At 35.2% G+C, this 27,525-nt stretch overlaps 1 protein-coding gene across 1 annotated transcript in view; it reads right to left on the minus strand.

Moving 5' to 3' along the window:
• Nucleotides 1-11,817: 11,817 nt before the first annotated feature.
• SBF2 (SET binding factor 2) overlaps nucleotides 11,818-27,525 on the minus strand; it is a 216,467-nt gene continuing 200,759 nt past the window's right edge. The window contains exons 35-41 of the mRNA XM_070934061.1: nucleotides 26,386-26,513; nucleotides 24,978-25,211; nucleotides 22,689-22,793; nucleotides 19,668-19,858; nucleotides 17,895-17,982; nucleotides 16,800-16,931; nucleotides 11,818-14,093 (exon numbers count right to left, since the gene is read on the minus strand). Coding sequence (XP_070790162.1) covers nucleotides 13,995-14,093; nucleotides 16,800-16,931; nucleotides 17,895-17,982; nucleotides 19,668-19,858; nucleotides 22,689-22,793; nucleotides 24,978-25,211; nucleotides 26,386-26,513 — 977 coding nt within the window. The 3' untranslated portion in view covers nucleotides 11,818-13,994. The remainder of the gene's footprint in view (nucleotides 14,094-16,799; nucleotides 16,932-17,894; nucleotides 17,983-19,667; nucleotides 19,859-22,688; nucleotides 22,794-24,977; nucleotides 25,212-26,385; nucleotides 26,514-27,525) is intronic.

The raw sequence follows: 27,525 nt of genomic DNA on the forward strand, positions 1-27,525 counted from the left end.
AATGTAAATCTGTACAAAAATGTTTTAAACAATGGACACTTTTATAAATAAATCTTTCTAATGCTGAAGCAATCACCTGCCTTCATCCTGGTCCTTCAGTTACACAAAATATTGCATTTAACTTTTGTGGGAAGCCTCCCCCCTCCCTCACCCAAAGAATGAAATATTTTGAGGAATATTAAAAAAGGCAGAATATTGTATTTCCCAAAGAGAGAAATGGAAAAACATGCTTTTTAGAGGCAGAAAGCAACCCCTGCCTTTTCTTAATAGCCCCAGCAAATATTCTGTGCCCATTAAGAAAGTTTGGGCCAGCCTATTCAGAAACCAAACTGAGGAGACCACCTTTTAGAAATGCAGATTTGGTAATCCATTCAAGACAGGATATTTTGAAACAAAGGCAGAATGGTAGGATTAACCCTCACTCAAGATCCAACACAGGGCAAAACCATTAAGCCACAATAAAATTGCCCAACTCCCTCAGACCAATCCAACATCAACCAAACCTAGCTCAGACAAACACCTAGGATTTGTACTTTGCCTATAGAGCCACCTATGACCCCTACATAATCCCTACATGGCACCATGGGAGTCTGACAATAGCCAATAGAATACATGTTCTTGCACAGGAACAGGAAGCTCAAGTGCACAGCCCAAGAGAAGGTATAACCCCCCCTCTCAACTCCATTTTGTCAGCTTCACCAGAACCATGTGCTTGGTGGTTCTGTTCATCATTAAACCTTCTTTCCAATCAGCCTCCATGTTTCCAGTGTCTTTCTCTAAGCTTGGAACTGAACCAGATGGATATTTCTTCCAACACTTTCAACTACTTAAAACTTTAAGCCTTTCAACAACTGGTTCCAATTGGATTCCCTCCAGATGTATTAGACTACAGTTCCTATCATCCCCATTCAACTTTTGTTATATGGGGAAGTGTAGTAAGTGGTGGGATTCTACCGGTTCTACCTGGTTCAGGTAGCAGTGGCGGTGGGAGGCTCCGCCCACCCACCCGGACATAATCACTGACACTCTGCACATGTGCAGAAGACTCTGCGCATATGCAGAAGTGGCACATGTGCAGAAGACTCTGCGCATGTGCAGAAGTGGCACATGTGCTCACATTTGCGAACCGGTAGCAAAGGTAAATGAATACCACTACTGGGTGTAGTTCAGTATTTCTGAGAGTTAGTTGGTGAAGACCTAGTTCATTGCTTAAGATCTTTGTTTGATCTTTGGTTGCCTGAAAAAAAAATCCTCTCTTGGGATTTTATTAGTCTTGTTGGTTGGGGATATTTCCCTTCCTAGTTAGCAAGGCTATAGTTGTCTTTCTCAAGCCACATGGAGATTTTTCTAGTATCCCAGACTGTTCTCCTTCCTTATTTTATTTTATTTTTTTAACAAATCCTGTTCTTACTTTCCATTTGATTTTGGAAATAGCACACTTTAATGTATAAAATATACAACACTTGTAAGCTTAATTCAAATATACTGCACTAGCCTTTTTCTGAAAATGGGGAAGTACTTTCATGTGAGCTTGGCAATGAATACAGTTCATCAGGTACACTGACTTCACTGGGAAAGGAATGTCTCACCCCAAGAATGTTAAAACCCTCCAACCAAGAGTTAAAACAACTAATTAAGCAGACTGCAGGCTGACCTTTGGGCCATGTTGTCATTGCTAATACACCCCATGCAGGGACACAAGAACATGCCTTTTACTGGATGTCATGACCAAATTAACTTCACTTTGTTCCTGGCTCCAGTTCATCTTCCTCAGTGGCAAACGTTTGAGACTTCAGCTACCACAAAAGAAGAGAGACATGAATCATCTTCAGTGTTGCAAGTCTCGAGTCAATTAGAGCTCGTTTGGTTCAGACAGATTTTGTTTAAAAACTTGGCTTGATATGCAGATGGAAGGAATCAATTGCTTATCTAAAGCGGGAAACTTTAGATACAGACCATGGAAACTTCCAAATTTGCCTGCCTCCTGCCGGTTATTTAGAACACCAATAAATATAAACTGTTAATACACACACACATACATATGTATATAATGTATATGTATACATATACATTAGAGGTGGGTTTCAGCAGGTTCTAACCAGTTCTGGAGAACCGGTGGCAGAAATTTTGAGTAGTTCGGAGAACCGGTAGTAAAAATTCTGACTGGCCCCGCCCCCATCTATTCTCTGCCTCCAGAGTCCCAGCTGATTGGAAGGAAATGGGGATTTTGCAGTAACCTTCCCCTGGATTGGGGAGGGAATGGAGATTTTACAGTATCCTTCCCCTTCCATGCCCACTAAGCCATGCCCACCAAGCCATGCCACGCCCCCAAGTCACACCCACAGAACTGGTAGTAAAAATTTTTGAAACCCACCACTGATATACATATACACATACACATACACATACACATACACATACACATACACATACACATACACATACACATACACATACACATACACATACACATACACACATACACACATATATACACACACACAGTTTGGGGACCAGCAATTATAACGTTTCCAATATATTGCAACAACATAAAGAAATCAGTGTCAGTGTGGCAGAATATAAGTTCTAGGTACCTGTATTCATTTATGTTTATATATCAGCACACTGGGAAAGTTGTTTAGCTGGGAACTGGATGAGACAATGAGGATATGAAAACAGATCCTTATTAGATTTCCCATCCTAACCTGCCAAGCAGCACAAAGAGAGCGATAGCATTTAATACTCTGACTCCTTCCAAAGATCATTTGCTTCCCATCTCGTCTTTGACTAAAAGACTTTTGGAGGCAACAGGATGTTCAGGGATGCATAGTTCCAAAACTTGAGCAACATCATTCTTAAACTATTTGGGAAAAGGCAAAAATAAAGAAAAATAAATAAATGTTTTTGTTTTGCTTAAACCAATAATGCGGCTAACCAACAGTAGAGCTGATGTAATTGAAATGCTAGTGCACTGAAGTCTTGTTAGTAACAGCATAATATGAATAAGACAAAACCCCAAAGAGAAGGAAATTTGATGGGCGTCATCCACATTTATAGTCATCTACTATTTTTTTTTAACTTTCTCTTGTTGAAAACAACACTGAAATTGGATGCAAAAAGCTGTATAAGAGGAAAAAAATGTAGGTGTGTATTAAGAGACGATTTTCTGTTGAAATAATTCCATACTTAAAAATAAAGCATTTCTTATATAAGTTATTATATAATCGCCCTGGCTGATTCATACATGCAAAGAAAATCCTATCATGAGGTAACTCTGCCTTCCAGAGATGCTTAGTTAGTGTGTGGACCGCTAAGTGCCTGAGGTGAGCTCTAGTTTGTGGTGTTTGCTTTCGGTGGATTCCATACTGACAAATCAATTGAAAAGCATCCATGCTGTCAAAAGAGATGACAGTGTACCAATAGAATTAAGCGATCACCCCTTAAGGTTGTAAGTTTGTTTTTGATTGGTAGGGGAATTGATATATATTCCTGAAAGTTCACTTTTCAATTCTGAGCAGGTAGGACTTTCTTCTTGGGGCCTGTAATTCTGTAGGTAGTAGCACTCAAAGTGCAAAAACATGAGCAAATTCTTAGAAAGGCAAAGAAAGACTCCCTTTAATTATTCGGAAATTCACAGGGCTTTTTCATCTTACCAGATCTCCATAGTGTGTCACATACTTAAGGATTAACACAACCAGAAAAAAACACAAAGCCAATCCATTGTGAAAGTGAAGCACTTCTCACAATGAGAAGTCTTTTCAAACAATATTTCCTTTCCCTATATTGAGGATATACCACCCGCTGTATATTTGGACTTCGTTGCATTTATTTGTTTATTACAAAGATTTGTAAGATTTGCCTTCTGGTTTATCATATCTAGGTGGCTTACAGCATTAATTAAAACCCTAAAACCAGAATAACAACATGATGCAGATTTCCAGACACAATCTTCATGTATGCTACTTTTATAAGGGCTTTTCTGAGGAGCAACAACCAGGAATTTTCAATGCTGTTATTGCTTTCTATGTTGAGACTCAGACCCACTATGGTTGAAGTGAGTTGCATCTAATGGCTGGATGAAATAATTGAAGAAGATCTGCTGAGTCACTTCATCTCTGAATCTGAATAGGTCAACCAGGTCATCTATTCTTTATATAGTCATTTTTTTTTTTGCAATGTCAAAAATGATTAGGATTAAAAATGATGTAGCACCACAATGTTTTCTGTTGGGCAACATCACAATTTTTTTTTTGTCTGTGTGTGACACATGAAATAACTCTATGCAATAACTGGAATACGTATTATTAATAGTTTGTAAGCCTAAAAAAAAGAGAAAGTTGTTGTCAGATATTTTAGTTCTTTCTTGTTAAATAAAAGACACTTATGTAATATTTTTGATGTTTTTCCTTTGGGAACAAGATCTTCTCCTTATGGTGCTGACAAGTTCTAGGAACTTGTACAAAGCAACTGCAATTATCCCACTGAGATCGTGTAGATAGAGACGGAAATTGTAGGGGTTTTTTTTCCTTTTCTCAATTTATATTCCTGCAATTCCTTTATCTAGGATTACCAAATCTAGGCTGCAATGACCCAGATGGCCACTAGAAGTCAGCAAAGAGATATAGAAAACTTTAATTACCAGTACTTTCCCTCACCTAGTGGCCTTCTGAATTTTTGTAACCCAAATGTGGTAGCCCTAATGTCTCTGCTATCTGAGACATACCCACTCAGAGATTATTTGGATAGTGAAATAGGGGGTGTAAAAATTAAAGACTAGATAAATAAAATATGACACTGAAAATAATCCTGTAGTCTCAATGATTCTATTATGGTAAACCTTAAGATTTTTGGCACCTGTGGAAAACTTCTGTCTATCAAAAGTTAGCATTTTTTTTAATATTGCAATCTTCCTAAACGCACACATGAAGACATTATCCTGGGAGTAAAAATTCTTTCTGAAACAATTCTGTGGAAGAGACAAATTCCCACTGCAGGTTTAATTTTTATATATGGATTGTCAACTCTTGCTAGAGAATATCTATTGAAGAAGCTAATCAATGTTTCAGAAAAGTGAAAATCCATACATTTGGATGTTAATCCCATGATCAAGGAAAGTAATGGCAATGTGATTTTAATTCCTCTTTATCCATTAGCAAGAGAAACAGTCCAATGAAGCTAGACAATGACCAGTGTTGTTCAAAAAAGATGGAAAACAACTCTTTAAAGTGGACGAATGATATGTGAGGGGTTTTAGGAGAAGGAGAATGGGACACTGTATAGAGATCTTTCTTTTTAGAGAGTATTTTTCTCATTTTATTTGTGGTCAGTGTCAAATCAATGTTCCATTATCCAACCTTTTTAAATTTATAGTAGTTCTGACCTCTCAGATTTAACATCTGGGCATTGAATTTTTAGGATCTACAAATTGTATTTAAAAAGTCCATAATTCTATTATCTATTTTTAAGTTTATATTCTTTTGCATTTCAATTGTTCATGAGCTTTAATTTGGGTCAGCACAGAAATGTCACAAATGAACCTATCAACCAATCTCTAGAAAATGTGAATACATTTTTTTTTGTATCTAGAACTTTGCAGAAAACTTTATGCAGAAATTCTATACACTGCTTTCTACCAAACTCAGAGGACCTCACAGTTCAACCCTGAGCTACAATTATTTTCTTCGGTTGGTACTTCCATTTTATCAGTTTTGTTTCCTAGTTTATTAGAAGTTCATTGAAAAAACTTTCACTTGTAAAATTTTAATTATAGATGTATTTGTCTTTTCGAGTCTATGTCAAAAGTACATGACAGTGCTTTAAGCTGGTATTTGTCCAATCAGAAAGAGCTTTCTTTTCTTTTTTTCTTCACTGAAAAGCTGGAAAACAGAAATAAGAAAACAAAACTTGTGCGGGAAGATGCAATTTAAACAATTACCATTCAGTGAAGGGATAATAAAGCTGAAAATTTTTTTCAAAATAAAGATTGTTCAGATATCATGGACTTAGTCAATGATACAAAAACAAATTGTTCCCAGAAATGTTATGCATCTCTATCCAACACATCTAAACAAGAGTTTGAGTTAATAGAATATTTTATCCCTTGTTTATTTGAGATATTTGTCTTCTAAAATTCCCCCAAATACCACAAATGGAGTCAATGAGCTAAAGCTCCCATTGCTGCTTTTACAACCAGACACAGTACAAAGTTTCTAAGTCTGAAATAATTTTTTAAAAATTGTATCACCTATGTTTACTTATCATGGGATGCTGACTTAGAAAGGAAAAATATTAGCCCTGAATATTAGAAGGATGTCGTTATATAATAATGTTGATGTAATACTGTGTATCTCAGAAAGGAAGGAGAGCTTGAATTTAAGATACTCATGAAGGAAAGATGAGACAGGAAAAAGAGTTTTGGTTGCATAACCATATTCCCAGCAAATTTATTCTAGAAAAATAAATCATTTGGGAAAAACAGTATTACTTTTCGAGAAATGTAGTAAACTAATACAAGAACTGTAACCTTCCAGATGGCCTTGAACTATAGCAGCCCTGGCCAGCATGACTAATGAAAAGGATGCTGGGGAGCATGTTGGGGCAACATCACTGGACAGGCAAAGATTTTTCACTCCTCTTCTCAGTAGACTTTAAATTATAGATAGTAATTTATGTCAATTTACTTCATAGCAGTTCAAAGTTACAATGGCCTCAGAAATTGTTATTTACAATAGGTCCTCAAAGTTTGAGCATTGCATCTCCCTTATTCCTTCCAGTGGCAGGTCTCCATTGGTAGGGCCGAAAGAGAGCAACAACGGTGACCATGGGAAAAGTTGGAACTCAGATAATGCTATCATGCTGGTATGAAGCAACAGTCTTGGCTTTCAGAGTGATCACAGACAATCCATCATGGCTAACAACTTAGTACGGTCCCAGAATTTCTAGTATAATAAAAGCGGTAAACAAATTTACTTGTGATACTATAATTTGAGCTGAATTTTGGATGTACTGTATTAAATTTAGCCAGACATGAGATCTAGATAATTATCAGCAGAGGCCTGTGGGTAATTTCTCAGGCAAATTCTTCCTTGGATGGACGCTACTTGGCAAATGTACTACTAAAGAATTTCCATACCTGCAAACATCAGAAACATACATGGAATGGTTTTTCTTGTGACTCCCTAGGGAAACAAAAGCTCTACTTTGAAGACGCAGGCTAGAAGGAGAAATGATCGTTTCAACTTTGTTGTTGGAGAAGATTCCTGGGACTATAGTATTATGGATAGCCAAGAAAACAGTCAATTCAGTTTTCATTTCAGACACAATGACCAGGCTCAAATTATCATATTTTGGAGACATTATGTGAAGCTCTAGCTCACTTGATAAATTCATAATGGTTGAAAAGGTGGAAGAAAAGAGCAGTAGGTGAATAGATTCAATTCTATCAATTCAGGACCAATAGATACATTCAGTAAAATGGATAGATTAAATTACAGCAGTGAGGGGTGCATCACTAGAAGATCTGAAAGGCCAGTCTAAGGACAGGTCATATTGAAGAAGGTTTATTTATGTGGCCACTAAGACATTGACCTGATGGTACATGTTCTATCAATCAAAAGAAAAACAAGAAAGCTTCTACTTTAAGAAATAGAAAAACCCTCTAGTTCTTTCCCCACCAAGGATCAGCTGGCACCATCATTTCAACTTTCCATAACATAGAAGTTACGTCCCTTTAAATTTATTAAAAGTGAACATTATACCTTCTGTCTTAGTATCTATGGCTCATACTGCTTTACTGAGCCAAATAAATATTGTTTATATGACCTCAGCATCCAGCTGGAGACTATCTTAGCTTTGGCCAAGGCCATGCTGCAGTGATAAAGACTGTATGCTGTGTAGTGCATGCAGTGAGAATAGATACAAGTTTTTCTGTTTGAAGCCACATATGAACTTGAACTTGCTGTTGAAGATGTAAGATCATGTGATTAGAATGGGTATTTCCAGGATACCTTCGGCCTTTCAGGGTAATACTGCAGAAAATTGGAAGCAGTGGGAGGAGGTTTAAGTGGAATAAAAGACACATCTACAAAATATAGCATGTTGTTACACTGTATAGGAGAAGATGCACATATATTTTATGACACTTCTGTTTTCTTTGGAGAGGAGGAGGATAAATACCCAACTAGAGGAAGTCCCTAAGCAATTTAGAACATGTTTTAGGAATACAATGTTTGAGCAATTTGTGTTTGGACATGTAAAATATTTCAGTTGGAGGCTTCTGTTCAAGTTGTGTCTAAATTAAAGCAAACAACTGTGAGCGTTGAACTACCATGGATAACAGGATTACAGGCCAGAGTCATGTAGTCTTTACTATTAAAGATGAACAATTTAAAGCTAAATAATTATAGAAATGACTTATAAAAAAGGGGGATTTGTAGACCTGCTTTGGTAACATACAACCAGTGACAAATAATAGCTATGGTTGGGAGCACAGGGCTGTAAACACCATACTATCAATATAATATGCTATGGAAATTTTGGATTTATAAGGAACAGAATGAAGAATTGAGTTATTTAGCCTAAAGAAGAAATCTGTCCTTGATATGATGGACTTTACTCTTTGTTGTTGTTGCCTCACATTTGGAAACCAGGATTATAAAAGGGGAAATAAAATAAAAAAAAAACCTTGCAAACTTCATATTGCTAGAAGCAATAAAGTACATAGATGTTGTCTGCGCATAACATAAATGTGTAGAGCTTATATATGGGTGAACTGGGTTTTTCCCTTTCAGAAAATGAAAAGGGATGATAGATTTTGGTATATATTGATAAAATTAGAATAAATGTCAAGGTTGCTTTATATACAATGGATTGTGTATACAGTAAAGGCACCTATGGTCAGGGATCTTTTAGAAATATCACTGAGAGCTCTGCCAACAGTTGACAAATATGGAAGAGGAAGACAATGATTCAGCATAATGTCCCAGGTAGCCTTAATAACTTTGAGTGGTGAGGGCAGTTCAACTGAAATTAATAACTATCTTGCACATTGATATTTGTAATACCCCTGCCCAGTTAATAAGCACCAACAGGTTTGTCAGTTTAATGAACTCCCCACAATCTCCAGGTCTTCCCATTTAAATTTCAAATTTTATCCCTTAAAAAGAAAAACAGAAGTCTGAGATCTGGGAGTTATATAGGTTACTAGGTGAAGCACCTCTACAAGATAGGTGGTGGCAGTGAGGTCAACCAAGTCATACTCCTAGGAGACAGAAGGGAAGGGCCCAGGTGCAAAGATTTAGAAGATTTCTGACAAAATAAATTTGAGGCTTCCTGCCTTCAAAGGTGATTTAAATCTTCAGTTGAATTTGTCTACGTTAAAATTCAATTCAGCTGCCTTAGTTTGTATTACAAGTTAACTTGTAATACATTTAATGTAATCTGTTTCATACTATTATCAGTATTTATTATACTGTATATGTTCCATACAGAAAGTTGGGATTGATTTTAAGTCAAACGGAAGTCTAAAAAGTCTTACTCCAAATAAAGTGTTAAAAATAAGACAGCTGAACATTGTTCATGCAGTAGAACCTGCCAGATTCTGAAGATCCACAACCAAAAAATAGTTTGCACCAGCCCTCACTAAATATATCCTATTTTGTGGCCAATGGGAAATGCTGTAATTGTACATATTTATTACATTCTTTTGGATATAAACAGTGCTAGGTTTCTATTTTTCCTATGATGACTAACACATTTTTGTTTTCTCAGCTTGCTACTATCAATTAACTTCTGTAGATTGTCACTTTTTAAAAAATCAGCAGTCTTATCTGTTTTTTCATTTAGCTTTCTTTTTAAAGATAATAGGATAGGATAATAGGTCAGCTGGCACAGATCACCTGATATTTTATCCATATAATCAGAAATATCCATATACTGATTTCTAGTTGCCTTGTCACTTGCATTTGTTCTTTTATGATCTATTTTATGAGATGCAGCTTTGACTTGTTTTCATACTGGTGATGAACTCTACTGTGTTATTATAAAAGTAAAACTGAAAACAGAAACTATCCATTTTAATTAAGTCTTAATAATTAATTTTGCACACTCCTTTGTCATCTAACAAACGTGTTCTGAAATTTTCTTTATTATTATTTTTGTACTTTTTGGAAATCTCAGTGCTATTTGAGATATGGTATTCTGCCCAAAACTGAATCTGCAAGGAATTCTTTAGAAAAACATTCTTAAACAAATATTTTTACAGAGCTTATATCTCTCAAATGTCTTTCCCCCCCCTTTCGATACACATTCTGCAAAGTTTTACAACTCCAATATTTTTTTTCTCTGCCTTGCTTAGCTGCATGCTTTTGAAGATACTAGCAATCTCATTTCCAGCAATGTTCAAAAGTAGCACTACATGCTTCATATTTGTTACCTACTATTTCAGGAATCAGCAGCTTTAACAGAGACTTCTAACTCTTTGGAAATGTTTAAATGTATCATCTATTTCTCAGATTCCTTTGCTTATTTTGTAACATGCACTATATGCTATTTTTGCTGAGAAGCTCCAATATTTTTTAACCTTCAAAAGTAGTATGATGTAGTAAATAATCCAGTTGTATTTATTACGCTGCATGGGACTTTTTCACAAAATAAAAAAAAAATCTTCCCAATCCCCATTAACAAAGCAACATTTACTTAAAAATATTAAGCAGACAGAACCTCCACAACAAATGATTGCATATAACCCAAAATGACTTCTTGCCTTCACTGGTTTTAGCTGCTGGTAATAGTTCAGCTTGGTTTCTGACCCTGCTTTTAGCATCAGCTGTAACAGGTTTCTTTATTTGGGACTTCTGATGCTCATCCTTCTGAAGTCTATTAGGTGGACCAGCTATGATGGCTACTGGCAAGGAAAGACTGCGCTCCCCTAGTTTGCAGACTGTTTTCGTCCTCTTTTCACCTCTGCCTGGATATGAGCTAAGTTCAACTCACCACGTTTCTTTCCACTGGCCAGGCAATTCATGACCAGATGAAACAGATATTAAGGAAATTGTTATGTAACAAGGCCTTTGGTTTAAAAGGAACTGTTGGCCCTATGAACAGCAATACTGTTGTGAAAAAAAAACCAAAACAAAGAAAAAAAGAGATAGATGGGACCTAATAACTGACTAATATATATATATGTATTTAAAATTGCTTCCCCAAACTGGCTAACGTGGCCATATATAACACAAGGAAAGCTGGAAAACAATCACAAAACACTTACTGCCCTTACCATAAGAGAGCAACTTATTTATTAAGAGAAAATCAGTAAATTGTGCGCTTATCTCGGGGTGCTATTCAGTAGGTTCTGGAGAACTGGTAGCAGAAATTTTGAGTAGTTTGGAGAACCGGCAAATACTACCTCTGGCTGGCCCCAGAGTGGGGTGGGAATGGAGATTTTGCAGTATCCTTTCCCTGCACGCCCATCAAGCCACACCACGCCCACAGAACCGGTAGTATTCTGGCTAGAAATTGTGAATTATACAAATGACTAATAATTTCACAATAACTTCTGAACAGAGTTATGCTCCTTCTATAAGAAGTGTTTGCTCATATTTCAATTTAATATGCATATTTAATTTACATACACTAAAGAGTAAAGAGGAGTCTTTCATAAGTTATACCCCATTAAAAAATTGCTCATTTTTCTTCCCAAGGACAAGTTGCAGTCAAATGTGTAAGTTTTCCAATGACAGTTCCAATAACATGTGAATAATCAGTTGCTATTGTATTATTTGTATCTTGTAGTCATATTTATGTTTCATACAATTTTTATTTATTCAGTCAACACAGAATGAAATACATAGCTTAACTTTTCAAGGCAGATAACTGATATGGCCAGTTTGTGATATTCATGGAATGTTTTGAGTTTAACAATGAAAAAAGAGAGCAAAAGAACAGTTTTTCACATGCAAAATGGCATTTTCTGTACAAAAATATGAATTTTATTACAGGATAACTTGGGATCTAAATTATACAATTAAAGATATGGTATTAACTATTCCACTGGGTAAAGAAGGAATGTTGTCATATGAAGTATTTTTATTACAATTTAGTTAACAAATGCTAGTTATGGAACATACATAAAATAATTAAAATTCCTAGTTAGAACTCTATGAGTAGTATATATTTTTTTAAACAACTTTAAAACAAACACAATCATTGTTTTACAAAGCACATAAAAAAGTATTTCATATACAAAGAAAAGTACATGAATGTGCAAACACCATTTTTTTCACAAGTGGTAATTTATCAGCTGAAAATGCTAGAAAAATCCTTCATTTCTTTAAGTTTGGAAATCCAAATATATTTAAAAAAGAAATATTTCCTATTTTGTGTAGTGTGAAATCGGTATTCACTATTCATTAGAAAAATAGGGAAAATAGTGGTTTTTTAAAAAAGGTAAACAATTCCAGAAACTGAAATCCTACAAGTGAAATCAGTTTGTCAATACTGGCCTGATTTGCACATAATGCTAAACCATGGTTTAATACCAGAAGGAGGAACTACTGAGAGGTTTGAATCTTTGGGCTCCCCTTTTCTTTTCCTTTTCTACTGTATGTAAGAGAAGCACACTAACAGTTCTTAATTTAGTTTTGAGAAATCATAATTTAAGGTTCATAATAATAAATCATGGTTAATTTTAACTCTAGTTAGTAAAAAAATAAACTGTTTCAAAAACTAATGGCTTGTTATAACCAACTTTAGTGAAGATTAATCACTGTCCGATTCAACTCTTAGAATGGAATTTAATATGAAAGCTTCCAAGCCAGGGAAGGGATTCATCCATCAGTCTAAGGTTTGCAGTGAGATGTCCTTATTCCATTAAACTTTGACTTAGCATTACATGTGAATTGAGCCATTAACTTACAAGTGACATCACTAAACCCTAGAAAATACTGGCTAGTATAAACAAACATTGAGTCATTAATTTTAACATATTACTTTTGAAAGAAAACATATTCTTTTTCTAGGGTTGTTACACTCAAAAGTCACTGTGCTGCAGCAAGAAAAGCTTTTATTTATTTTGGTTTGTAAAAAAATTGTCAGAGATTTTTAAGATGAGCAAACACATTGGCAAATGTTAAAAAATCTAAAAACATTCTTCCAATTTATGTGCAAAAACATTTAAAGTATCAAATTACATCACACCAAGCCAAATTATGTACATATCATTATCTTAAATCGTTGTTATCTTGCTAGCATTTTGCTATAAATAATTTACTTCTCTCCTTCAAAATGCCTGTTTTCAAAGATTTCAGTGCAAGTGTTTGTTTTGTTTAGTGCATTTTTTTTTCTTTTTACAATGAGCAGAACAGCACATAAGTTAATATACAACTTTTGTATTTTGCATTTCCTTTTCCTGAGGCCTGCTCTTGGTTTCCATTCATCTACAAAGATGAATTAACTAGTAGAAAAATGGCAAGATATTTCTCAAGACAGACTGTTCAGAGAACAAGTGGCAGACCAGAAACCATTTCTTTTAATTTATGGTGCCTTGAGTGTGCCTTTTTATTGGTCTCCAGGGTTTAAAGGTTTAAATAACCTCTTTCTCAGAAAACACTGCTAGTCTGAATATGAATCCCTTTTTCTAAAATAGGAAGCTAAGAAGATTAAAGATAAATAAAGGCTTATTTTCAAAAAAATCAAATGTTCTGCTGGATTATTCATTCCTGTGTGTAGAAAAAAGTTATCCCGCTGGGATCACTTAGCCTGGAATTGTATTGAAGATGAGGTTTTCTGGGCAATGAGGTTAGTTAGCGTCTTCCAAATGGAGAACGAGGCATTATATAAATTATCAACTAAAAGAAATATGATGTTCTGAGCACTGTGGCTGAAATATAAGGCTGTTCGAACTGCAATAAACAATTCTTCTCTGAAGTAGAGTTACTTAGGCATATCAACAGATATTTTTTTAAATGATGATGATGATAGCAAAAATAAATTCCTTATTATGCATCTGAAATGCAACTCTGTATCCGGTCCATCCACTGGTAGGCACTCTGTGCATCTTGTGCACAAAAATTATATACTCGTTTACTTGTCTTTAGCTGCACAATTAAAATTAAAAGATAAAAGCAGTGTTAATTTTAGAACATACATAATTTTGTATGTTTTATACATATATAATTTTGTAATCCTATTGTCATTAGTCTTTGCAGCAGCAATATTGCTCTCTGCTGTTCTCATGAACTTCAAAAATCTACCATTTGGAAGAGAATCATATCTACAAATGCATGAGGAGTTTGCAATGAGAACCTGCAAGCAAATCAAGATTTTCTACTATACAAGTAGTGTTTAACTTACAACTGGTTGCGTACTGGCCATTGAAAGTTACAATGGCCTCCAAGGGCTACTTATGACCCAGATTTGCAGTTCTGAGCCCCGCCCTGCATTTTTTGGCCAGAAATCAGCATTTAATTCCCCCCTGCATTTGTAATTGTTCGCAGTGTCCCATAATCCCCCCCCCCCAGAAATCAGCATTTAATTCTGGCAAAAAAGGTCATACAATTAGATATGGTCATATGGCAGCATGACTTACAGCCATAATTTCAGGCTCAGTTATGGTTGTAAGACAAGGGTTATCTGTATTTCATTGGATGCATCAGACATTTCCCCCTACTTTTCTCGGGAAATAGAGTGTATCTAATAACAGACTCAGCTGCAAAGAGAGAATTCTCTCTTCAAGCAGCTTTTGCTTCCTTGGAAATTGCTGTCCTTTCCTGTATCTATCAAACATTCTGTTTGATAGATAATGTAATTTAATATGTGTTAACTAGATCATAAAACCTAAGGATGAACTACCAACTAGATTAAATGCAATTTCACAACTGAAGAAAGTCAGGGAGAGAAATTAAATATTGATTTCCAATATATTATTTCCATCCCATCTTTTCCTTATGAGCTGCTTAATTCTAAAGTGGTGCTTAGCAATCCTTTTATCTGCCTTTTGATTGCTCAAGAGCTCTTATGTCTAATATGTGTTAAGCATTAATTTTTTTCTTCATCTAGTAGTCCATCCAATATCAAGCATTGTTCTTCACAGTTTTCTGCAGATTGTTAAGCAGATAGATACTATCTAGATCTCAGGGTTACCCATTGAGAAAAATAGTAGCAGACACATTTCACAAATTTTGGCCCATCCATTTGGACAATCCTATGACCCCTAAAAATAGCTGATCATAAATTATGAAAGAAAAGGGAGTGCGGAGTCTTTGGCGCTTGGTTGTTTTTGTGCAGATGTTTCATTACCTAACTGGGTAATATCTTCAATGCTAGAAGGGAGTGGAGTTTACTCTCTGTTATATATAATAGCTCATAACACAAGATATGAAAAAGATAAAATTCCATGCATCAAAAACATCTCTGAAACAACCAATGGACTATTTATAATCACATGGCATCATCATAATAGCCAAATCAACTGAAGCCCTCTAAAACATTTTAAGTAACCCAAAAATTTAGTAGCCCAAGAAGAAAAAGTAGGAGTCATCTACAACATAGAGTGTAAGTATTGCAATAGCCACTGAATAGAAAAGACAGGCAGAAGACTAGCAAAGTGCATCCATGAACACCAGCTAGGAGTCCGAAGACATGATGAAATTTCACAACACATGAACAGACTTAAGCATAGTTTCATCTGGGTAACCTTGAACATCCTAGATCATGGTATATCCAAAAATGCTAGGGAATTACTTGAAGCATGGCATTCAGACAAATCATCCACCAGCAGGCACATAGATGAGCCACAGTTACACACCAAGAGACAATAAAACGTTAAAGAAAAGATCAGAATCCTTGCCAGCAATCAACACCCAGATAAACAGGGATTAACACCAGGAGCAAAACCAAACAATCAATCAAGCACTCAACAACAGCCTAATCAACCAAGGGGAAAACAACACCCTCACCAACTTTGGGAATGGCCAAGACAAGCAACTGTTATATATAAACAGAGAGTAAATCCCACTCCTTTCCAGCACTGAAGATGTTACCTAGCCAGGTAATGGAATGTCTGCATGAAAACAACCACAGAGAGCACCAATCCTGAGCCATTCTATTCTCTTCTATTGGCAGAAATGGAGTACTGGCTAAATGTGTCTATTTCTCCATGTCCTTATTTAAGAAACATTCTGCACAGATTCTATTGCCAGTGTCTAATGCATGCTGGCTGGGGGAATTCTGGGAGTTGAAGCCAACACATCTTAAAGTTGCCAAGGTTGAGAAAAACTGGTCTAGTGAATTAAGAGCAGGACTAAAATTTGTGGCATAGCATCTGCTTTGTTGGATCAATCCCAGGTTAAATTTGTCAATCTGGGAAGAGCTGAGAGACATCCATCCAAAACTCTGCAAAACTGCTGCCAGTCCACACAGACAGTAGTGAATCAGATGGACAAAGATGCAATTTGATGTAAGACACCTTCCAAAACTCCTATTCTAGAACATGGGAAACTTCCTTTGACAAATCAAATGACATTAAAGAGGGTGTTACTTAAAATATGTAGCACCACATATATAAGGGCAATGGAGAGGTGTGTTACACTGGTGTACTCTCTATGTGCAAATTACAATCACATTCAATACTGCAGTTTACCCCCACTCCCAGAAAAATTCTTGCAAATGTCCACTGTAGTTAAATCTGGCTGAGAAAAATTAGGGAGTTGTATCTCTGCACAGATTAGTATGAGCACAGATTATGAGTACAAATTTTTGTTATTAATTTAAAGCAGATGGTAGTCTGGAACCAATCTACTTACATCAAAGAAAGCTTTTTCATTAGCATGTTTTGGAGCACCAATAGTTGGTGAAGCGGGGATTACATTTTCTACTTCTGCAAGCTCAATATGGCCCTTACAATAAGCGTCTTCCATGGAATCATAATATCTTAGCTAGGGTGAAAAGAAAAAGAAACTGTAAACATTAAAGATAGCAACCGGCATAGTAATATGAACAGTCTGCCATTGTTATACTGAACATGTGGATAACTGTATATTGAGTAGCTACGATTCACCATAATCTCAAATGAGATATGGACAATTTTTAATTTCCTAAAATTCACTTCTGCATAAAAGTGATTACATAGCAAATATAGAGAAAGGGAAGACAAGTTAAAAGGCATGCTGATGTATAGGGGATGTCCTGGATTACAGTTTCTGAGCAATTTTGGAAGGGTTAAATGGTTTATAACTGTTGAAATTTAATTAATAAAATACCTTAATCAAAATACTGAACATTTTAAATCTTTTCACAATTATTTCAAATCCTTAAGGATAGTAAGAAAAAATATTCAAATATGTTGGATAACTGAAATGCTCATGAAAAAACGTATAATGTAATCCGTATTAATATTTTAAAAATAAGCAACATTGTAAAAAACAATTTTTTAACATTGTTTAATTAAAATTAGCATTCAAAAATAGCATTTCATTATTAATGCCTAATGTTAATGTAAAAGTTTTACAATTCAATTTGCAAGAAAGTAGCATTTTTTTCACATGGTGGTTTGAGGGGGGAAAAAAAGCATGCAAGTACTCTGCTCAAGGGAAATTTGAAGCACTTTCTCACGATAATTTTTGAAGCATGCACAATCCATAGCACCTACTTAATAATCTGAAATATTTAAAAGCAAGTTTGATTTAAAGCTCAACGTGGTCTTGAAAGTTTGATGGTAAAAGAATGATGTAAAAATATAATGAAATAATAATATATATTTAAATAAAGGAAGAAAAAAAATATTTCAGACGAAGAACATTGGGGGGTGAGGGATACTTCTGGGGTTCTACCTGCTCTCCTGAAAGAGTGGAGAGCTCACAAATTGCACACATATATTACAGACCATTATTACACTTTACCTGGTGTTTTGTAACATCTAGCACAAACCAACGTGGTTTCCAACCTTTTAGCAAAGCTCCTCTTTTGTAAAGGGTACCTTCAAAAGATCTAGAAGAAAAAGAAATGCTATTTCTTATTTTAAGCAACGGAAATCATAAAAATACCCACATATTAATGCTGTTCATTAATTCAGTTCAATTCATAAGACAGAATTTAAAGCAATTAGCACAAAATGCCCAAGTGAAGTTTCTTATTAATTCACATTACCTCAACATCAAACTATAGGCTTTAACTTAGTTCATTTATTATAATGGTGTGCAAAATATTACCAGCTTGAAACATTTACCAGCTTGAAGTATTTCAAGACTCCTGAGCAGGATGTGTAAAGTGTTTTGATATTGGGTGATATTATTTGGGGGTTTTTTTTGTTTTGTTTTTTTTAAAAAAAACTCCTTCTCCAATACGGAGGTTTGGTGAGTGCATGATCCACAGGCACAGGCTGACATTGGCTGGAGCTAGTAGGAACTGGCAAAGTGTGATAACCTGTCTGTGTTTATCTTGGTATAATAATTCTCAGAAAGTTTTCTTAGCTGATAAATTTGAATTAACCCCTTATTTCAGACAAATAAAATGCAGGTAGTTGTTGACTTACGATCACAACTGAGCCCAAAATTTCTGTTGCTAAGTGAGATTGTTAAGTGAATTTTGCCCCATTTTATGACCTTTCATGCCATAGTTGGTAAGTGAATCACCGCACTTGTTACGTTAATAGCACGCTTGTTAAGTGAATCTGGCTTCCCCTTGCTTGTCAGAAGGTCACAAAAGGTGACCACATCATCCTGGGACACAGCAACTGTCTGAAGTATGAATCAGTTGCCAAGCATCTGAATTGTAAACCTTAACTGTAACGGTCACTAAATGAACTATTGTAAGTTGAGGACTACCTGTATGATCTAGACTAGGGGTGTCCAACTCAATTTCATTGAGGGCCGCATCAGGGTTGTGTTTGACCTCGGGGGGGGGGGGGGGCTGGTGTGTGTGTGTGTGGATGGGCGCATGGCCAACTCAACATTATTCATCAAGACTCCATTTTTGGCCGTGACAGCCTCCTCCAGCAAAAACAGAGCCCAGTTGGTTCAGGTGCCCCCCCTCCCCCCCCGAGCTCCATTTTCATTGGCAGAGGCCTGCAGTAGGATGTCGCGGCCGAAAATGGAGCTCAGGTGGGCCATGTGTGGCCCTCCCGAGCTCCGTTTTTGCTGGCAGAGGCAGCACGGGCTGGTCCTTTGCTGTTTCCAGGGCAGGCCCGCAGGCCAGATCTAAGCACTCCGCAGGCTGGATCCGGCCGCCAGGCCTTGAGTTTGACACCCCTGATCTAGACCAAAAGTGTGAATATGATTAAGATTGATTTAATACTCAAGGTTCATTTAAATTTTGAGAGTCCTTCCTTTGATTATCACATTATATTGTTTTAAATACATCTGTGGAACATTGCATATTTTTTTGAACAGTGGTGTCCTGCAATACTTTCTTGTGTTAATTAACTTGTATCCGTCTGTATCCTCAGAATTCTTAGCCAACACAGCCAAAAGCCAATCCATCTGGAGTGCACTATTTTCTACTGTAACACATTTGTTTTATAAATAACTAGATTACGTTGCAATTGGAAAAAAGCAATTTTAATAAAGGATGTTTTGTGAGTCATTTGAAACAGAATGAAAATAAAGCAAATATAACAATTTTGCAAATGTTTTAAGGAAGCCAGACTTGTATCATAGTCTGATAGCTCAGATTACCTATTTTCATCATGTTTTGAAGTGAACTGATTGTACAGTGTTGTTACTCTCCTTTCCACACCATTGGAAGATGAAATGTTGCTGCTTCGTTCTTCACCCAAGCCACTGTCTGGCAGATGCAATATAGACCTCTTCTGACAAGAGTGCAGGTTGACAGACATTGCTGAAGAGCCAGAAGGATGTCTCCGATGCTTTAAAAGGTAATGTGACATGGTGTGGGTTGAAAAAAATGTCATGGGTTAACCAAAAATCCAAACAGAGATACTTGACCTCTTTTTCAGTGACTGCTTAAATCTCCTAACCTTGTGACAGAAATCCAAGGGTTGAATTAAACACTTCAGAAATGAATTGCTATACTCTATTTCTTCCAATAGAAAAATGGTACCATAGCTGGCACATAAAGTTTCTAATAAAAATATACTTGAAAGGATGTATAAAAATAGTTTAGAACTTATTCAATGTTTGTAGCATTGCATTTTTGGTTGTAAATTTCTCATTTCTAGCAATTACTGTAGCTTTGATTAGCTAGAACTTGCAATGTGATTCATACAAGTGCTAAAACTTCAAAATATCTTTGCTATATACTGTGTTTCTATCAGTAGAATAAGAAGAAAGGAAAAGGAAGGGGGGAAAAAGGAAGGACCCAACCGATCTGAAGAAGAGAATCAATGAATACATGCTGGGGAATAGAGATGTAGGTCTAATTATGAATGAAATGGTTAACATTTATGTCAGAAAGTATCAATTTATGATTTATTTAAGCTGTTGGGAATGCATATGAAAGTAGGAAGTCATATGTTGGTGCTACCTGCATTTTGTAATGGTGAATACATTATTAGCACCAGTGAATTAAAAAAAACAAGGATGAGTTTGAGAAAAACTTGTGCATTTTTGCAACATTCAGAGCAAGTGCAGGACATTTTGATATCTGCTTACATAAAGATCTCTTTGTTTTCTGATTTAAGCAGAAATTAATGCTTACACATCAAAAGGGAGTTCATCAAAAAGCATGACTGATTTGATTGTTTAAGATGAACAAATAAAAGCCTTAGTAAAGGATGCTTGAGTGATGTAATGTGGGACAATCATAATTTGGTTACAGTATGCTGAGAGTGGAACCTGGAAAAAAGGCTTGAAATAGAATGAAAAGAATTAGGTTACAAAAAACCCTAAGAAATGGGGAATTATGCTAATGGAAGCATGAAAAAGAATGCTGGAAAGAACAATGACATGAAGGAGGCTGTGAGTGAGGAAAAGAGCAAGACAGACAACAATTACAGCAAAAATAAAAGGGGGAAAACATAGCCGCAAAGAATGTGGAAGAAAAAGTTAAAATTAAAGGAAGGATAGAAAATGGAGAGCTGTTTTGATGGGGAAAAAACCCATTTTGTTTTGGAAGTAGGTGAAGAGGGCTAAATAAGGAACTTCCTGCAAATGAATGGATTTTAAACAAAAAGAAGTGTAGTTACTTGAGATGAAATTGAAGTAAGGTAAGGTGGAAGGAGTATTTTAGAGATTTATATTTAATGATACATCAAAAGTGGAATTGAAATAAGCATTATCAATATTAATATTCAAGAAAAAATGAATGGTAGTATAATTGAGTGAGCAACGGTAGCCTGTATGAAAGTTATTCATACCTAGGAAACTGGACAAATTAAAGGTCAAGAAGAAAAAGATCTGCAGAGGGATGGTGATTGAAATGCAAGAATAATAATAATTTATATTGGGTTCCTTTGCATTTATAGTATATATATATTCTTAGTCATAATAACTAACAATAAATAACTAGCAGGTAATTAATAATCTGAACTGGTCTCTCCACACGTCATCCTTAGTGAAGCATAAAACCAGCGTCTGCATTTCCTGCGTCGGATGAGAAGAGCGCACCTTTCTCCTTCTGTCCTGGCCAGGCACTATTGAGAGCATTTTAAGAAACTGCATCACTGTTTGGTTTGGTGGTAGCAGTGCCTCAGATAGAAAGTCCATACAGAGAGTGGTAAGGAAAGCCAAGAAGATTATAGGAAGCTTGCTTCCTGTTATTCAGGAAACTACTTATAAGTGCTATGTGCTTAGAGCTCAAAGCATTGTTAGAGACCCCACATACCCACTTTATGGTCTGTTTCTGTTGCTCCCCTCTGGGAGGAGGTTTCAAAGTATTTCTAGCAGGACTACCAGATTCTGTAACAGCTTTGTTCCCTATGCCATCCGTCTGGTAAACTTGGGATTCATTTTTCTCACCATGTACATGTATACATCCAACCTAGACTGTGTTGTCTCTCTGTGTCATATAATATATGTCGGTATATGCATAATTTTGTATTTATTTTGTCATGTAGCATATACTGGAGGTGGTGACCCTTTGAGAGCTGTATGCAAAGAAATTTCATTTTAATGTATGCCGATTAGTGTACATTCAAAGTGACTAAGTTATTTTAAGTTCTTCTAAGTTCATAATGCTTTGGAATCAGACTTATGCAAGTGGAAAAGTTGTTCATGAATTTTTCCTCCATGTTTCTTTTTGTTGCAGCCCTCCATACTCTTCAAGCAGTGCTACTTATCCTTTCTCACTGCAAACAACCTTGCATTGCTCTACATTACTACAAGGTTCCTCACAGTGCGCCAAGTCCTTGTATTGAAGGGAGCCGTTGAAGCCACTGACATTTGTATAAGTCTAGGTCAAAACCATGTTTCACAGTTTAACTTGGATTTATTGTATCAATCACTAACTATATACCATACATCATCTAGCTTTTAGAAAACTAAAAACATTCTTAAATAATTAAGATGGACACTGTTGGGGAGTGGAATGTAGGTGCATTATCTGGCAGTAATAAATCATTATCCCATTTCAGCATGAAATGTGAATCCAGTGACAGAGATGTACTGTAAATATGTTAAGAGTTTAAAATGTATACATTGCCATATTCAATAATTTGATAGTCATACATAGATATGGAATTTTAAGATGATTATTTTTAGCCCTTGCTGAAAGTTTGAAGATTCTTGTTAAATACTTACATTGTCTTTCCCTGAATCTTCTTTCACATTTATTTTGACTCTTTCCCACAGTGACTGCCACCTTTCTGGGCTGTGGTTTAATTTGTTCTCCAGTCTTTCAATTTCCTAAAAATAAGCTTCCATAAGGTTAAATCTTTCTGTTGTTCCTTCAAACACATGAGCTACAACCTCTTGCTACAGTTGAACATGATGATAAGGACTGGAACTGTTTTTAAAAATACTTACACAATTTAAATCCAATGCTGTGACCGCAAGATTTTACGTTGCCAAGATTAACATTTATCACTTTTTTAAAAAAGAAACAGTACTAAATTATAATAAAAAAGGAAACGTGACAGACTTATTTAATGTGTTGGCCAAAATGTAATTTATTTCTACTTTTAAAATGGGAATTTGAATTCCCTTACTGCCTCTTATTAGAGCTATTTCCTATGAATAAGCTATAAATGAAATAAAATGAAAAAGAAAATAAGACAGAAACATTTTTTTCTCAAGCACTCAGGTAGTATGCTTTAGCATCATCATTATCGATCATTCTTCAGCAATATCAGCATTCTTCAATCTCCCAGGATTTGTTAAAGATACACAGTACTCTTCACTTACAAATATCATTAGATTATTATAGATTATTATAGATCTACTAGACCAAGACTACCAAAAAAAAAAAAAAAAAAAAATCCACTAGCTTGCCCTAATTGTTTTCTGCCATCTATTGGTCCTCTGGATTTTGGCAACTTTGATAGCCCAAATTATTTAAGAATCAGAAGAACAGTATTTTTCATTTCATATTTATATTTTACACCCCTGATATAAAGACAAAGCTCCAAGTCTTCAGTTAATCCTTAAGGAGTCCTAAATGTGGCCTGTGTTATTATTATATTTGCTACAAATTATTGACCCAATTTTAAGATTTTAAGGAATTATCAAGTTAATATTGATGTGTAGCAGCCCCCAAATGTTTTTTCCAGGATGATCTGTGTTCAACTTGCTTTTCAAAGTTTCTAAAGGTGCATCTACCACTGTTGTAATTAAGTCCATCTACCTTGCTGCTGGTTATCTTTTACTCCACCTTTCCCAGTATGACACATTCTCAAGAGAGGTTAATGCATCCAAAATATGATAATTTGAGCTGGTCATTCATGATTTGTTTGCTTTCTTAGCTATTCATAGATTTCTTGAGAGAAATTTCTTCTTCAACACCAATAGTTTTCTATTCTGCTTCATCAAGCCCAACTTTTCCTTCCAAAGAGTGTTATGGGGAAAGCCACTGACTGCATAATTCTGTTCTCTGTAGACAGATACAGAGATCACAATATCTGAATATTTTTTCCAAAGCCTTCATGCTGCGAAAGCAGCATTGCTCTGTTTTAAGTCTAGCCTGTTTTGTATATGCATTGTCATTTCATACCATATGCATGCCAAAAGTGATGGGGCTGCTTTCATTGTTTTAACAAAAGCAGGAAGCTTCTGTGGATGCCAAGAAAAACTCCAAGTCATAAAATACCAAAATAAGTACTTCACAATTTTTTTTAAAAAAATTGATTTCTCCGGAGAGTCAGGGCGGCTTACAATGTGTTAAGCAATAGCCTTCATACTTTTGTATATTTTTATACAAAGTCAGCTTATTGCCCCCACAATCTGGGTCCTCATTTTACCTACCTTAGAAAGGATGGAAGGCTGAGTCAACCTTGAGCCTGATGAGATTTGAACTTGCAGTAATTGCAGGCAGCTGATGTTAATAACTGTTAATAACAGTGCTTTAGTCTGCCGCGCCACCAGGCTCTCAATTAATTAATTAATCACAAGATGTTCCAGCAAGTTCTTGAATAATGCACATACTAAATATTAGTTATGCTGGGAGTGGGGGGGGGATGGCATAATAATGATGGCATATTTTACTAGAAAATCTATACAGAAAATAGATTTAGTCAGCTGTTATTCAGAAAAAATGCCATTCTTTTTGGGGGCAATCTAGTATTTAATGGAATCATTATTTTAAAAACTGAATAAGGTGATAGGCAATATAAACAAGAGTTCATCAGTTACAGTATCTGTATTGATATATAGTCAAAGAATATATGTACATATAGTATATTATGAGATTTAGGTAATGGTCAATAAAGTAAATGCAGCATTTCTTTGTGACAGTTTTAAAAATTACTTTAAAAACTGACTCTCTCCCTTCCTCTACATTTTCTTATCTTGCTCTTTTGTTAAATTAAAAATACTGAAAACTAATAATTAAAAAAAAGATGAAGCTACATGAATATATTAAACGGTTATACTTACACTAAATAAGTTGGTCATGGCATCAGGTTGCACTTTAGCCAGGTTATCATAACATGGCCAGACAATTTTTCTCTTATTGTGGGAAGGTGACATATCCATCTGATCTGTTTCATCCAAGGTACTACACTTTGCACTTATCATAGTCCAGTCATAACTTGGGCCTGTGGCTAAAGTCTCTTCTGTGTAGTAATCCCATTTCTTAAGGCAGGAAATGCTGACATTTGGTTTTAATACCTGTATAAAAAAGAACCCTTGTAGCTGATAAATGTGATTTGACCCTTCTTCTCTAATGATATGCCCCTAGCTCAAACCATTTTCCTCAACTTAAATGCAGATCAACATTTAATCCATTTTAATAGCAGGAAGCAATTCTATTCTTTTTTCAGTTTCCTCCTGTAGTTAAGTAGGTAAATTGTTTCCCAATTCAGTTCTAACCCTGGGAATCCCTTCTATTTCCTTCTCTAAATTCTGTGTGCCTAGAACATATCAAGTGTTTCATGAAGTGGCGGGATTCTGCCCTTGCTCAATATATTCCTGTGAAATGATACAACAGAAGTAGGACACGGTGTGAGTTCCATATTAACATAATTATGAAACTTATGAATTCAGAAATGTTATTAAAGTACAGCATACAAAAAAAAAAATCTAGCTTTGCAAATATTTTGGTCCCTTGCAATCAAGTAACATAAAAAATGTGGGACAATCATTGTCTTTATTTCAAAGTATGCCAACATTCAATAACACCATCCTAATAAGATTAGCATCAAGACCTTTAGATTAAAATAAGACACCACCACGTAAAACGGTGTATCCCAGGTAGTCCTGTTAAATGCTTAGCTAGTTTGATATGTTGCTACCTCAGTAAACTACAGTCATATATAACTATTACACAGACATATTTGGGCATATTCTTTGAAGTAAAAATTGGAGACAAGTAGATCTTCATAATCAGTGATTAAAAAAAACCTTGAAAGAAAGAAAACTCATATGTAGTTCTCCCCAGTCCTGTTTGGCTATGGACATACAATTAACAAGCTGTTTTTGTGAACCAAGGGTACTTTGCAACAAGGGTACTTGAGTTTACCTTAAAAAAATAAACAAATTTACTTTTATAATATAATTTTGGTCCAGTGACTATCACAGCAATTACATATCAACCAAATTCCTCATATCTGCCATATCACAACATCCTTAAAATAACAATAAGCCTCATAAAAAGGCACATTAACCAGACTCATTGGCTATAGTCTTTAGATCCCTGTGTCTGAAAAACTACTGTCTAGACAGCATGGTAATCATTCTGAAAACCGGGCAATTAACCCATTGAATAAATGTTAATTACACTAATGGTAAGCTATATTTATTAGGTATTAGAACTAAAAAGACTGTGAATATGTTGCCTGTATACCTCTGTTTCAACTGGCATGTAGAGATAATTGAAGAAAACCGGACTTCTTTTGTGTATCTTATCAATGCAGTCCCAAATGCAAATTCCCTTTTTGCCATGTTTTTCTCCTTTATCTTCAAATAATGTTCCTTAAAATGATAAAATGTCATGTAATTAGAAGGACACAACCTTAGATTTTGATGGCATGGATAATTGTGGTACAATATTTAAGTTAGATGTGCCATATTGAGAATGTGGAATAGAGACAAATCCAGAATGTGCCTGAAAATATATTTGTGAAGAAGCATTTTATAAGTGACAAACAGTAGGCAAACATAAATGGCTAACTTATCATGAGATACTAGAATTTTGTCAAGGAGATTACAAACTAAAATTAAGAGAACTAGTGGCAAAAATATTGACTAGAAGCTATATGGGTTGGGAATTTAGGAAGAATTAAAAAAAAAAAGCAAAATAATTGAAATCATCACAAGAGTTCCGTGTTTTAAAATCAAAACACAATATGATTCAATAATAATAATTTATTGATTAGTGAAGGAACCATATGCAATAAAAGTGGTAAAATCAAATCAAAATAAATTAGGGAAATGGCAGAACTCAGTGTAAGAAAGTTACACAGCTCTGCTGTCTTCCACATGACTTTTAGGCTATAGAAAAAAAACATTTTATTGAAAAAAATATTTTATTGAAGAAAAAAAAATCATAGAATAGCTTTTTATATATTTAGAACAAATTTAAATTTAAATATTTGCACAAATACCTCCGATGTATACTTAGATATGCTTAACTAATTATCTGTGAAAAGGATGAAAACATCTTTAGATTTTTACCATCTAATAGTGTTACTAGCTGCATTTTTAAAGATTAAGCTTATTGTATAAGTGATTTGACAGAGACACTCATCTATTGAAAAATGCAAGAGCAAAGAATAAAAATATATTGCTAAAGGTATTTATTTTTAAGAATGGGTATTTTATTAACTATAAATTAGTTATGATTTGACTGTGTAAAATACATACCAGGTATATGCATACCTTTTCTGTTTTCAAACTATGCTTCCCAAAATGATGGTAATTTCCAAAATTACCTTTGACTTAGAGAGAGAGAATATACATTTGCACTTGAAACCATTGTTACAGA

Source organism: Pituophis catenifer, unplaced genomic scaffold (assembly GCF_029215685.1).
Source record: "Pituophis catenifer annectens isolate HBS135680 unplaced genomic scaffold, rPitCat1.0.hap2 SCAF_1, whole genome shotgun sequence".
NCBI lineage: Eukaryota > Metazoa > Chordata > Lepidosauria > Squamata > Colubridae > Pituophis > Pituophis catenifer.